The sequence below is a fragment of the Heliangelus exortis genome, chromosome 4 (genome assembly GCF_036169615.1).
Source record: "Heliangelus exortis chromosome 4, bHelExo1.hap1, whole genome shotgun sequence".
NCBI classification, from domain to species: domain Eukaryota; kingdom Metazoa; phylum Chordata; class Aves; order Apodiformes; family Trochilidae; genus Heliangelus; species Heliangelus exortis.
Genome location: NC_092425.1, coordinates 9,692,846 through 9,706,575, shown reverse-complemented (window position 1 = coordinate 9,706,575; position 13,730 = coordinate 9,692,846). Strand labels below are relative to the sequence as shown.

The window sequence follows — 13,730 nt, the reverse complement described above, 5'->3', positions numbered from 1 at the left end:
AAATTCATTTTCACTGATTTACCTTTTCCAGGAAAACTAATTTCAGATGTCACACTGTGCTGCTTTTTATTTGAGAGGCAGCAGCCTTTCTGTTGCATCTGTGAAGATATGGAAGGATTCAAAGTTGACAAAATGCATATAATGCAGGGTTGTTGACACTTTGTATTTCAAAGCTAGTACATGAATGCTGAAATTATTTACAAAACATTACTGCATGATCATTTTTGTTAGATTGGCTTAAAGAAGTAGGGTGTTTTTTTTACTTTGGAGTTGTTTTAATAGAGATTGCTCATGAGTTCACAGCTTAAAATATTTTCCACCTAGTATTAGATTTTTTTTTCCTCATACTTCATTGATGAGCCACTTCTCAACTGGGAGACAACTATGAAAACAACTTTCTGATGTCATAGTGGCCAGTGGATACAGCTGTACTCTAGCTGCTTGTCATTTTGGTTGCAGCTGGCAGAAGGATGGCCATAAGAACATCACTAAGTGGGCTTGTTAACTTTTACAAATGCTTGTTAGAAAATGCTGCCAGTTCTGCTTCTGTTGAAGAGTAAGACTTCGTTTTGTTTCTTTGCCCAGTGCAGCCTTTTGGTACTCAAGTTCTAATCTAGTGGAATTGAAATGTTTCTTTCTTGTAGTAATTATGTTGTGTTTCTGATTGATTTCCTATTTGACCCTGACCACTGTCAGGATCTTGCCTATCCAGTGAAGACGAAGGGCAGGAGTCCAAAGAAAAAATAAAGAATTGCTGAGGCACAGAGTTTGGCTCCATGATAGATAGACATTAGCCTTATTTTGATCCCTGTCTCAGCACACTGAGGTGGTGCTGCTGTTGGGGAGAGTGAAGAGAGGCAAAGAACTTAAGATGAAGGGGTGAACTGAAATTGTAAACTGCTCCAGTAAAAGGAATTTGTTGCATGATACACTGCCTACAGTTAGCAACATCTGTGTCAACCCCCTGCTCCTCTCCTTCTCTTGCAGCATAGGTTTGAATCACTTAGAATCACAGAATCATTTTAGGTTTTTAAGGTCATTGAGTCCAACTACTGGAACTGCTCCAGAGGATTGAAGTAAGCTTGAGGGAAGGAGTTGGCAGCTTTGGCTGTATTAAAGGTGCCACTATTCCTCTTCCCTGGGCTTTCTCTGCATTTTCTTCAACTAAGAGCTTTCTTCACCTGACAGTTGAATTTGTAGATATTGCTTCTCACTTTCTCCTCTTCTTCCTGCAGTGAGTGTGGAGGCAAGGAGGTAGCCAAAGGCCACAAAACACTGATCAACAAGAGAAAATAGGGCTGCAGCAGAAAGTACTTCTCAAAATGAACTGATAGCCTAGTTGATAGCTTTCTGTAAGGATGCTACTTAAGACAATAAATAGTTTCCTACCCATTTTCCACTCCTGTATGACAATCTTGCAAAGTCAAGAAGTGACTGGATTCTGCAGGGAACTCTGTTAGTCTTTAAGAAATGTCTTAAAATGTCTCTACAGTTCCTTTCAGAACATAGTACCAGCTCTCTACATTTAAAAAAGTCTTTTAAGGATTTTTGATGGAGTTACATACCCATCTAGAAAGAGTTCAGTCTGTTACAACACTCTGACTTTCATCTGGCATTCTTATTAGAGGATTGCAACCCCAAGTTCACCTTGCCATGTTTGTTTCACATGAAGCAGTCATTTCTGTCACTGATCAGGTAACATGCTGCTAAAACTTGTATTTCATAAATCCTTGAGCCTGAGAGAAATGGATTCTGAAATAGAAAGCAGTTTCTATTAAAAATGAAGTGATCAAGATTGTCTTTTCATCTTCTTGAGCAATACTGAGCAGCCCTAGGGAAAGCTAATCCACTGCTCCTTTCCAGCCACTTCTTCTTCTTCCCTCAGGGCACACTTGCTTTTTCACAGCCATGTTTCTAATGAGGTTAAAAAGCTTTAAACCTGTCATTGTCTTATAGGCATTTAAAGAGGAAGAAAGCTATTTCTCTTAAAGGTCTCATTTTAATCCCCCTGTCATTCTTCTCATTCTGTTTTTAGCCACTCTGTATTTTAACCACTCTCATTCTCGTTTTAACCACTCCCCCAGAAGGAACTGGAGCACCATAAATGAGAAAGTCACCATTTGGGCAGAGCTTTCTTAGAAAACCCATCCTTTTGTGACTCCTTCATAGTATGAGACATATCACAAGGGCAGAGTGCAAAGGCTGTAAATTCAACTGCTGAACTGAGCACATTTAACCCTGACTGTTCACTGAGGCCTCATGCAGTTTGCTGAAGATTTTGAGAAAGGTGCTTTTGATCCTCAGCTAAGTTTTGAATCTGTCCCAGAGAGCAGGTAGATACCTTCATTGCAGAAATGGTCATTTTTGCCCCACACAGGATTAGAAAATCATTGAAATATTCCTTTTGGCAGAATGATGAAAGCTCCAGAGTCTTAAGTCTGAGTGGCTCTTTATTCAGCCATTTAGGCAATATGAACTTGAACATTACAACTTCAGCTGCATTTTTACAAATTACAAAAGACTTTTTTTTTTTTTTTTTTTTCCCCTCAGTTTGAAAAATATGTTGAGCACAATTTGATAAAATGTTAATGATCCATAGGAATCCTAAAACATCTTTTTCCCCCTCCACAGAAAGTACACCTGTGCGTACATCTGATGTGGATTATCGGTTATTAGAAGCATCCAAAGCTGGAGACTTGGAAACTGTGAAGGTAAGCTTGAGCAATTCATATTAATTTTCCATTTTGAGTGGACTCAGATGCAATATTGCAGATGCAGCCATAATTCTTTGAAATGAACCCTGTGATTCTCAGAATCACAGGTGAGTAGAAACAAGCCTCAGGTGCATGATTTAATCAGCAAGAAAACAGAAGTTTTAACAGGTAACAGACTCCACTAAAGGCATCTTTAATCTGAAGGTGAAGGGTCACACCATGGAATCCCAGTGTCACAGGAAGGTCTGATCTTGTTTTTACTATTTGGTCTGCAGGCAAAATAGCCAGCAGGTGACTGTTCCATGTGCATTCTCACTTTGAACTTCAACATGATACATACCAGTATTCAAACAGCAGCAGTTTTGTGCACCAGCAGTTTCTTTGACTGCTATATTTGGTATTTCTAGATTTCTGAAGACAGCATAAGCTGGAAATGGATATATGGAGAAATAATCTGGAGAAAGTTACATGCCCTTGAACCTGGTGCTTGAAGATTGAAAGGCTCATGCTCTCTAATACATTAGGAATATATCTACATACTGCTTCTATCATTCAAGTCTTGTTTGTTATAGAAGTACTTCCAGCCATAAACTTAAAACATAAAACATAAAATTGCTGCTTGTTTTAGCTTTGCCTAAGTGGAAAGAAATTACCTGAAACCTAACTTGTAAAAATTTGTATATATGAAGGGACCAAATTTTGTCTAGGCGTGGTAGTTTGGGATTTTTCTTTTCTGTGGGTTTATTTTATTGCCTGTTTTAAGGGGTTTTTTTTCTGTTCAGTTTGTTTGTTTTCGTTTAGTACTGGATTTTGGCTTATGCTTTTGTCTTTGCAGCAACTTTGCAGCCCTCAGAATGTGAACTGTAGAGATTTGGAAGGCCGTCATTCGACACCGCTGCACTTTGCTGCAGGGTATAACCGTGTGTCAGTGGTGGAGTATCTCTTGCACCATGGGGCAGATGTGCATGCCAAAGATAAAGGGTACATTTCTTTCCATGATACAGTTCACTGTTTTCTGTTAGTGTGGGACTTCTACCCCTTTTTGCATTTTGCTTTGGATTTCGGTAACATTTTCTCTTGAAAAATTTTCTCTTTTATTTCTTCTTGTTCTGGATTATTCTTGACATCACTGTAGAGAGACTTACAGACCATTAAGGTATACTTAGCTTTTGGAAAAGTTGTCAAGTGCATACCTGGCACAGTAATACGTGATCCTTTTCTTCCCCTTTTTGCCCATTTTGGAGACTTTCCTGTGCTTAAAAGCAGCCTTTAAGTTACTTCAAGTGTTCTAAAGTCAGTTTTGAATTGCATGGAGTAAAATACCAGGGTTATCTTGGGTCATTTTTCTAATTCTGACATTTAGCTTTTATTAGTTAGCTAGTTTTTTGGCTAATTTTCAGTTAAATAATACAAACATAATACAAAATTTACAGCGGGTTTTTTGCATTATGTGCCAAACAGTCATGCAAAGTGGTGCAATTACATTTGATCTTTCCCTGCAATGTATTTGTTCAAGTTGAGGGATAATTCATTTCCAATACTGAATTTTCAGGCTCTCCCTGAAACAAATGTTTGTGTATCTTTCTGTATCTGCCATGCCTCTGGTACTAAAAACTGTACTTCAAACCTTTTATCTAGTGTTATAACATTTCTGAAATTTACACTCAAATATGCATCAGTGATTCTTGCAATTTAGTATTTGTCTGAAATTAACAGCAGTGAAGTTGCTTGTTTGTGGAAGTAGTAACATTGTGCTTGCTTTGTATTTAAGTCTCCTGGATGAGAACTGAAATGATAATGAAATTTTAACTGATGTTTTAATATTAGGGAAATAGAGCCATGAAAATTGGAAAGACTGAAAGATACCAATAATGTTTGGCAGAAATGGGAGTTTTATCTGCTGAAACTTTGTATGATTGTATACTGGATTTAATTTTCTATAGCTATTAATACTTTCTCTTTGATTAGTGGCTTAGTGCCCCTGCACAATGCCTGTTCTTATGGACACTACGAAGTGGCTGAGCTCTTAGTGAGGCACGGTGCTTCTGTCAACGTGGCAGACCTCTGGAAATTCACTCCTCTACATGAAGCAGCAGCAAAAGGAAAATACGAAATCTGCAAGTTGCTTTTAAAAGTATGTGATGTGTTTTCAGATGTGTCTTTAAATGTGTGTATGGTTATTTTTGCTGACAAGCAATTAACGCAAAGTTAATTGCGTTCAGTGAGTTCTTCGTGGTGTCTTTAAATCTATTTCCATCTTAAAGTTGTCACATGGTTCACGTGTCACATCATTTCACTTACAAAGAAACATCAGTACAGTTACTCTTTCCAAGTACATTTAGTAATGCTATTAGCCAGATAGCAAATAAGACTTTCAAACTGGAAGAAGCATCCGAATTTGTGTAAAAATACAAAAAAATCTACCTTATCTTATTCATCCCTTTCTGGAACAGTTACTGCATTTAATTAAACCTTTGTAAATACTTATGCAAGAGTATGCTGCAGCATGATAACTGAAGGTGGGCTGTAATGTCTGGCATGTGAGAAATTTAAAACTGTTATGTTAATGTGTAATTTATCAAGCTCTTGGAGGAAATGCATATTAATATGCTGTGGATTAAAGAGTCATTATAATTACTGGAAGAACCTGTAAAAAGCATGAGGTAATGCCAGCATGTTTCTAATGAGAAACATGAGTTTGAGAGACTTAACATAAGGTCATATCCTGCCGTAGGAGGGTAAAAGAGGGTGCTAGAGTACAATTTCTTTCCAAATCTATTTCCTGTTTTAGCCTTGACTCCTTCACATCCCTCTGAAGCACAGCATTTCAAATAGGAAGAAGTCAGAACATGAGTAGTCTTAGTGATGAGACTCTTCCCCATTCACTTCTCTTTTCATTTGCTGCTGCAAAGCCTTGCTATATCCCTCCTGTCTCATTAAATATTTCATTTGATTACCCAGAGAGCATTCAGAAAGTGTAGCACATCAGTTTGAAACACAATCTGCAGTAGAAAGCAGAAGATACTCAGAGATGTCTGTGGAGCAGGCACAATGAAGGCCCTGGTAGTAAAACCTGAATACAGACTCTGAGTACAGCTCACGCTATCAGAGCACTCATAATCAGCCACTGGAGGTCTCTGGAGTTTTCTGATCAATCCACTGGGAATGTAGCTGGGTTTTGTGTTCAAGGGGTCCTAAATAGATGTACAACAGAAAACAGAAGAGTGCTGAAATCCTTCTTTTTGAAATCCCTCTTGCACAAGAACAAAATACACCCTTAAAGTGGTGCAATTTTGTTAAGGTTCCAGATGTCCATGGCTGTGTGCTCATGCTGCAGTTTGCTCAGGGCTTCTCCTGCTGTCTCTCTTATGCCAGATGCCAGTGCTGTCAGTTCTGCTGAGCTGTGGATGTTGAGGTTGACAATTTCTGGCTTGTGCTCTGTCCTGTTCTTCTCGAAGAAGGAAGCAAAAACACACAGGCATGCTGGAAAGGCTTTCTTTTTTATCACCTTTCTTTAAAATTACCACCTACCTTTGTTTCTGTGCCTTTGAAGGGGTCTTAGAAGACGCTGCCTCTTCATTTAGGTATTTATGATGGGAGAGTATGTGAATAGTTCCAGTTTTTATGAGTTTTAAATTAAGGGATCTAAAGTTGTATCTTGCAAAATTCATTGCAGTTGAAAAAGCCTTGTGCAAAAGCCTTTTCCTGAAATCACCACAAGTGTGGGACTCATTCTGTGTAATCAATATGCTGTCTCTTTCTGTCCCTTGCTGTTTACCCTTTATACCCTGAGCATTGCTGGACTGTTTCCAAATACAAGGCAGTTAATTCCTTCTGTTCTCCCCATCTCAAAGCTCATTCCCTGTGGCTCAGACTAGCACAGCTTTGCAAGCATCCCTGGTGAGAAGTGGCAGTGTCGACTTGCTGGCAGAGGTTGGACCACTGTGTTTGATTATTCTGACAGGGCCAGCCAGAGAGGTGCCAGCAGCTGCCTCTGCTGTATCTGTCTTTGTTTTTTCCCACTGCTGCTGAGAGTTAAGAGGGAAGGAGCTATCCTCCCACAAAAATTGTACGTGGACATGATTCACACCATATGCTGTATGTAGGCGTATGTTCCCCTCCTTGTCCCGTGCTCCAGTACTGTGTTCCTATCACTGGCTGATCTGCAGGTTTTATCAGCACATATACAATCTACTCCAGCAGTCATCTCATCCAAATGCACTTTCCCACCAAAATGTTGTCTCTGCTGCTTTCCAGGACCTGTAGGTTGTTCAGGATGGTGCTGTTATCTATTGGAAAGTGTGGAAATGAGTCATTTTCTAATTCCTTTCTAAAGCAATCCCTTTCAATAGTAGGGTGGCTTTTCATAGAATCATAGAATCATAGAATTGGTTGGGTTGGAAGGGACCTCAGAGATCATCAAGTCCAACCCTTGACCCACCGCTGCGGTTGCTGGACCATGGCACTGAGTGCCACATCCAGTCTCTTTTTAAATATCTCCAGGGATGGAGAGTCCACCACTTCCCTGGGCAGCCCATTCCAATGCTTGATCACCCTCTCTGTAAAGAAATTCTTTCTAATATCCAACCTAAACCTCCCCTGGCACAACTCAAGACTGTGCCCTCTTGTCTTGTTGAAAGTCATCTGGGAAAAGAGCCCAACCCCCCCCTGGTTCCAACCTCCTTTCAGGGAGTTGTAGAGACTGATGAGGTCTCCCCTGAGCTGCCTCTTCTTCAGGCTGAACAGCCCCAGCTCCCTCAGCCTCTCTTCATAGGATCTGTGCTCGAGTCCCTTCACCAGCCCAGTTGCCCTGCTTTGGACCTGCTCCAGGACCTCAATCTCCTTCCTGAACTGAGGGGCCCAGAACTGGACACAGGACTCGAGGTGTGGCCTCACCAGGGCTGAGTACAGGGACTCAGGGTGGAACGCAGGGTCTGGCTTCCCTAGCTCAGAAGGCTGTACTGAGGAGATGCCTCTGCCAGCCAGTTTGCAGGAGGAGGCAAGGACTGGCTGGCAAGGTATTTGCAGGTGGTTTTTCTTCAGCAGCTGCAGTGACAGTAGGGTACAGCTGTATGCAGGATGTGCTCCTGAACCTCCTGCAGTTGCAGGCAGGGCAGTGGGAGCTCTCACAAGAGAGCTGCCGTTCCTGCCTGTGGAGTTGAGGTTCACACAGCTATGTTGCAGTCTAGTGCTTTAGGCATCAGCCTCTTGGATTTTTTTCTCACGTGCCTACTAACCTCTAGAGTTGTTACTTCATGATAGCAGCTCAGCAAAATCCCCTGCCTCCTATTTTGTGCCATATTATAGTGACATACATGCACTGCCGTGCTGCTCATGGCTGTGACACCAGCATTCCATTTTGCTCTTTGTAGCATGGAGCTGATCCAACAAAGAAGAATCGAGATGGGAACACTCCTCTGGATTTGGTGAAAGAAGGAGACACAGATATCCAGGACTTACTGAGAGGAGATGCTGCCTTGCTTGATGCTGCCAAGAAGGGGTGCCTGGCACGAGTGCAGAAGTTATGTACTCAAGAAAATATCAATTGCAGAGACACCCAGGGGAGAAATTCAACACCACTACATCTTGCAGGTGGGTGACTCACCAGGTTTTGAAGGCTTGTATGCTTATGATAGGAGTTAATCACTAAAACCAGGATTGATACAGTAGGAATTTCACAGAAGATCTTCCCCTACAGAAAGTTGTTAAATATGGCTGCTCTATTTTAGAAGGTAACAATTACTAGGAGCAAGGAGCTTTTGCAGTCAAAAACTTGCTTTACCTTTTCTGTCTAATTATTTTTTGTTAGCTTAGTTCTTCTAATACCTGATTTTTTTTTCCTGTGCTTTTTCTACAGCTGGTTACAACAATTTGGAAGTAGCTGAATACCTTCTTGAGCATGGTGCTGATGTTAATGCCCAGGACAAAGGAGGATTAATCCCCCTGCACAATGCAGCATCCTATGGGGTAGGTGCAGACATTCTTACTATGAGTAAACCAACAAGGAACTCCTTAAAGTCGTAACCAAATACAGATACTTTGCAGCTGTCTTGCTGTGACCATAATTAAGGTTTTGGTGGCACAAGACATTGTTAAGTTGCTGTTGTGAGTTCTGTTTGCAGTCCTACAGGTTCAGTTTGACACAGATTCAGGTGTACTGTGGCACTTAAAGGCTATGGTTTGGAAAGATCACTATAACAGCTTTTATGCAGGCAAGCACATGCACAGCATTGAACAGTGTTAAATTTGGGGTGGCTGTTGAAACAGAAAGGACTCAAGCTGTAGCTGAAAGACTTGAGTGGAAGGGAGAGAGCAATACCTGAAGACTGTGTCTAGGTGATGACAGGGAAGTGAGGGTCTGTTACAGCTGATCTCTGGTGGGGAGCTAAAGCTTTAGTGTTGAAGGGCTTTGAGTTTGTAGTTTGCCACCTGGGCAAGCTGTCTACTGCAGTGGCTGATTCAAACTGGTTTGGATTAAGTAGCCTCTCCTTCCTCCATATAGGAGGAAACATCTCTGTGCATACCAGTTGCTCAGCTGCCTGAGGAATTCCTTGTAAGCAGCTGTTAATTGTGGATGAGAAATTTCTTACAAATAATTGTAGAGCAACAGTGCCTGAGAAACTCCTAGCAATGTACTTAGAGTCTGACAGAGGACATGAAGCTCAAGTAGTGTTTCTGATGGTCTCGTGGTGAATTTTGTCTTTTACTGCCTGGCCCTGGCACAAGAAGAGCAGAATCTGAGAGAGATGATCATAATAGGACCACAATTGCTTTCATTTGAGAGCCAAATGAAATAAAAAGTACAAGTGTTCACCCTGTTTCTAGGGAGAGCTTGTCGTTGAAAGTCAGCATGCATGATTTGCACTGATTCTTTCAGTGTCCTAAAGAGCAAAAAGTCTGAAGGTTTAGAAATGCATCACAAAATTCTTTTATGATACTGAGTTTTAATGCCGAGGAATATTGTTCAACAACATCTGCAATAAGCAGATAAGCAATAAATTCCCAGGATGTTGTTTAGATCTTACATTGTTACAAAGATCATGTGTTTTTATTTTCAAGCAATTGAAAACCACACCTTTTTTATGCAAAGGGAAAACATTCCTTATTGGTACCAGGTTTGAGATTGATTCTAACTGATTCTCACTACTAAAAATCATAATGCCAGTCTAATCTAGTTGCCTTATCTTCTTTAGGAAGACTCGACACAACAATGTTTGGTGGTTTTCCATCATCTTATTTAGTTAAGAGTCTTCAGAGCTCCTAGTATCATATCTCAAATGTTATAGTCCTGTAAATTTGTGTTGCCTGTTCAAATTTGTCTACAAATATTTTGGCAGTTAACTCTGTTGATTTTATGCTTGCTCAAGAATGGTGTGTGCCTCTGCAGCTGACACAAACTTTATGATATATATTTTGGGTGGTTTGGCAGAAATACAAGTCTGTGCTTTATCCCCATTACACGTGTTCTGGTGGATGTGCACAGGTACAGATTTAACAGCTGTGGAGGTGCTATATAGAGTAGTGCCTGAAGAGGTGCACTGCTACCTAGACACAGGAAGCAGAGAAGTGTATTAAGGAAAGAAAAATTAGGGTTACCTCCAGCACAAAAAAAGGAAATACATATTTAGCATTGTTGATTAAGATATTCTTGTGTTTTGCAGCATGTGGACATAGCAGCACTGTTGATCAAGTACAATACATGTGTAAATGCAACAGATAAATGGGCTTTCACACCATTGCATGAAGCTGCACAAAAAGGAAGGACACAACTCTGTGCTCTGCTGTTAGCTCATGGAGCAGATCCAACCATGAAGAATCAAGAGGGTCAGACACCTCTAGACCTGGCAACAGTAAGTTGATGTTGGTATGACAGCCACAGACTGCACTGGAGGACTTGCTCTGCATATTAAATGGCTCAGCAGTGCTGAGGCAGAGGGAGATGATCTCCAGGGTGCCTGTTGGTGATTATTTTAACATGGGTCCAGGCTTTTTTCCTTTAGCTGAGATCTTAATGTGTCTTGTCCCTTAAGGTTTGGCTTCTGCTTAAGGATTCATTCCTGGCATCAGTCTCATTGCCAGAAATAAACCTCTCTGAAATACTTGTCCTGAAGCTCTTTTTTTTGTTTTTTTTCTTCCTATTTTAACACTCCAAGATGTGGTTATATCATAGGGAATCATAGTGCCCTTCTATTGAAACATTGATCCATTGCAAAATGCTTCATCAGAAGTTGAACCTGACATTGAAACCAGGTGGCATTGCCTGGCCCAGGTTGTGAAGGATTTCAAATGATGTTGATGTAAAGTTTCTTCCTGACTGTAATACCTGTGAAGTCATTCTGCCAGAAAGAAAATCAGCTGTACCTTCTCACATACCTTTAGAAATGGGGAGAACCCAACTCACCTACGTCTGAGCAGTGAATCAATGTTCTTGCAGCCATGAATTCCCGTGTTACAAAAGTTGACATTTTTGTTGTTAATGAGGCAACAGAGCAATCAATTCACTTCAAAGGAAATTTCTTTCCAGAGGTCGTTGACTTGTGATAACAGAACCTCATGCTGAATGTTCTTCTTGTTTTTCAGGCTGATGATATCCGAGCGTTGCTGATAGATGCGATGCCTCCAGAAGCTTTGCCCACCTGCTTTAAGCCTCAAGCCACTGTTGTTAGTGCCTCCCTCATCTCACCAGCATCTACCCCATCCTGCCTCTCTGCTGCCAGCAGTATAGATAACCTCACTGGGCCACTGGCAGAACTAGCTGTAGGAGGGGCATCAAATGCTGGGGATGGAGCTGCAGGAACTGAAAGGAAGGAAGGAGAAGGTGCATTTACTGCTGGATAAGTTTCCATTACCAGAAGCTTAGTGTCACAATAGGCTTTGCTTTATCTGAAAAGCAGCACTGACTAGGCAGAGAGCATTGTACAGCTTGAACTATTTTCTCTGTTTTAAAGTGTATGCTGCTCTCTCTGTTTTCATGTTTTTTAACAGCAGTGTTGGCTGTTCATCCATGGGGGTTATCAATGATAAGTTTGACTACAAGGGCAGATCTGATTAGGTGCCCAGATGTTCCTTCTTGATTTTTTTACAGAAAATCCATTGAGAATGATATTGATGAAGGGATTATGATTGTGATGGCTGAGAGATTTTGTGAAGGCTTTTTAAAACCTCCAGATTAGTGTCTGGAATGTATGCATCATGTCAGCATCTAGGTGATTTCATAGAAAAACAACACCCACCCTTCCTTTCCTTCTTTTTTCAGTATGAGCCTGTCTGTATTTGCCACAAATCATTTGTGCTTTTTAATAGTTGATTCTGAGGAGGAAAAAGTGATTAGCTTTGATTAGCACTGAGCTTTCACCCAGTAGAAGTGGTTTGTTTACTACAGACTTAGACAAATTGATTATAAAAATAATCAGTTTGGAATTTTTAGCTAATCAGTGTTTCTGGGGTTTTTTTTATGGTCAGGTGCATGGGATATAACAACTTGTTTCTTCTCTTACAGTTTCTGGTCTTGACATGAACATAACCCAGTTCCTAAAAAGCCTAGGTCTTGAACACCTTCGGGACATATTTGAGACAGAACAGGTAAGTAGCAAGCCTCATCTCTGTATGCTTAAAATATAGAATAATCTAATAAATTTGAGTGACGTTTTAATTCCTAAAATTGAAGAAGGGAACAAAAACAACAGAAGAAATTTTCACAGTTTCTCAGCTTCACCATAAAGTATATGGGCTATTTGTAGTTTTCCTTGCTCTTCTGAAGAGGTGATGTTAGGTTTTTGATTTGGATATCCAGTGTAGTTCACTTAAACTGGCAGTCATCATGCATGTGTGGCTTGTATTCTGAGAGTTCCATTGGACCTTGTGAACTTTGAACATAATGGCTATAACAAAGTTACATTGGAATGTTACCTGCACTTGTCCTTCAGCAGTCTTGATACCCAACAAGTCTTTTGCCACTTGTCTTGCTGTGTCTGCCACTTTGCTAAGATCTAGGAAACCCTCCAGTTTGACTATAAACTGAAATTAAAATCTAGTTTACCAGGGTGCAGTCATGCTAGAGTGTGCAGAAACTGCTTCCTAATAGGTTAGTACCGTAGCATTTACTGGGATTTGTAGGCCTAAGAGGTTTCAAAGGGAATTGCAGGATGGAGGAATAAACCTGTGGATTATCAATATTTCACAATATATGAAAATAATACAACTAATGTAACAGTTTCTCAAGCTTACATTACTTTTTAGAGCAGAAGTACCTCTAAGGTACGTGTAGTCTCTCTTTTTTAATACCATCTCTTAAATTTAACATTTGTACAGCTAAATTGATAATTTGTTTATATGAGCAGGATGGACAGAGCAATGGATGTGAAAAGTACGAGTGAAAGAGACTGGATTTGATGGTTACTTTTTTTCCAGGCCTCTGCAGCTCATCTTTTATCAGGGGTCAGGGAGCCCTTTTATCAGGGTTCAAAATGTAGAAAAAGTTCCAACTGTTTCCATGAAACATTACAAGAGGTATCTTAAAATGGTGCATAATTTCTTTCCCCTTTTTATGTATGAAGTGTAAGCTCTTTTCTTGAATTTGGAACTGCTTCTATCAGGAAACAAACCTACTTCAAACCAACCTATATTCTATTTGCATTTCTTTTTTCTTAATAATTTTTGCACCTTCCTGTTGCTCTTTTTGTTCTGCTTTTGCTTCCTTAACTCCTAACATGTTTTTAAGATCTTCTTCTGCTAAAATGATATTATAATTCACAGCAGATTCACTATATTCATTCATCATTTTGAGACAATTTATCTCCTCTTGTAAATAGTGACAAAGTCATCTTCCTTAAGCTTATTGATTTAAGCTGCTTTTTCCAGTCACTGCCAAAGTTTCATGTGTATTTTCTCACCTTGTCTCTAGCTTCCTCCTTTCTAGTATCTGGGTTTTTTCTGTATTTTTTCTATGTTCCACCACATGTGATGAATGACTCCAGTGTTTTTTTCACAGCAGTCCTCATAGAGCTGTTTTCAGCT

The 13,730-nt window shown here is 40.2% G+C and overlaps 1 protein-coding gene across 1 annotated transcript in view; it reads left to right on the top strand.

Annotated features, from left to right (window-relative positions):
* Positions 1 to 13,730, top strand: part of TNKS (tankyrase) — a 133,785-nt gene that overhangs the window by 106,329 nt on the left and 13,726 nt on the right. Inside the window, exons 13-20 of the mRNA XM_071742902.1 lie at positions 2,632 to 2,711; positions 3,550 to 3,695; positions 4,683 to 4,848; positions 8,087 to 8,306; positions 8,572 to 8,681; positions 10,376 to 10,564; positions 11,295 to 11,532; positions 12,214 to 12,296. Coding sequence (XP_071599003.1) covers positions 2,632 to 2,711; positions 3,550 to 3,695; positions 4,683 to 4,848; positions 8,087 to 8,306; positions 8,572 to 8,681; positions 10,376 to 10,564; positions 11,295 to 11,532; positions 12,214 to 12,296 — 1,232 coding nt within the window. The remainder of the gene's footprint in view (positions 1 to 2,631; positions 2,712 to 3,549; positions 3,696 to 4,682; positions 4,849 to 8,086; positions 8,307 to 8,571; positions 8,682 to 10,375; positions 10,565 to 11,294; positions 11,533 to 12,213; positions 12,297 to 13,730) is intronic.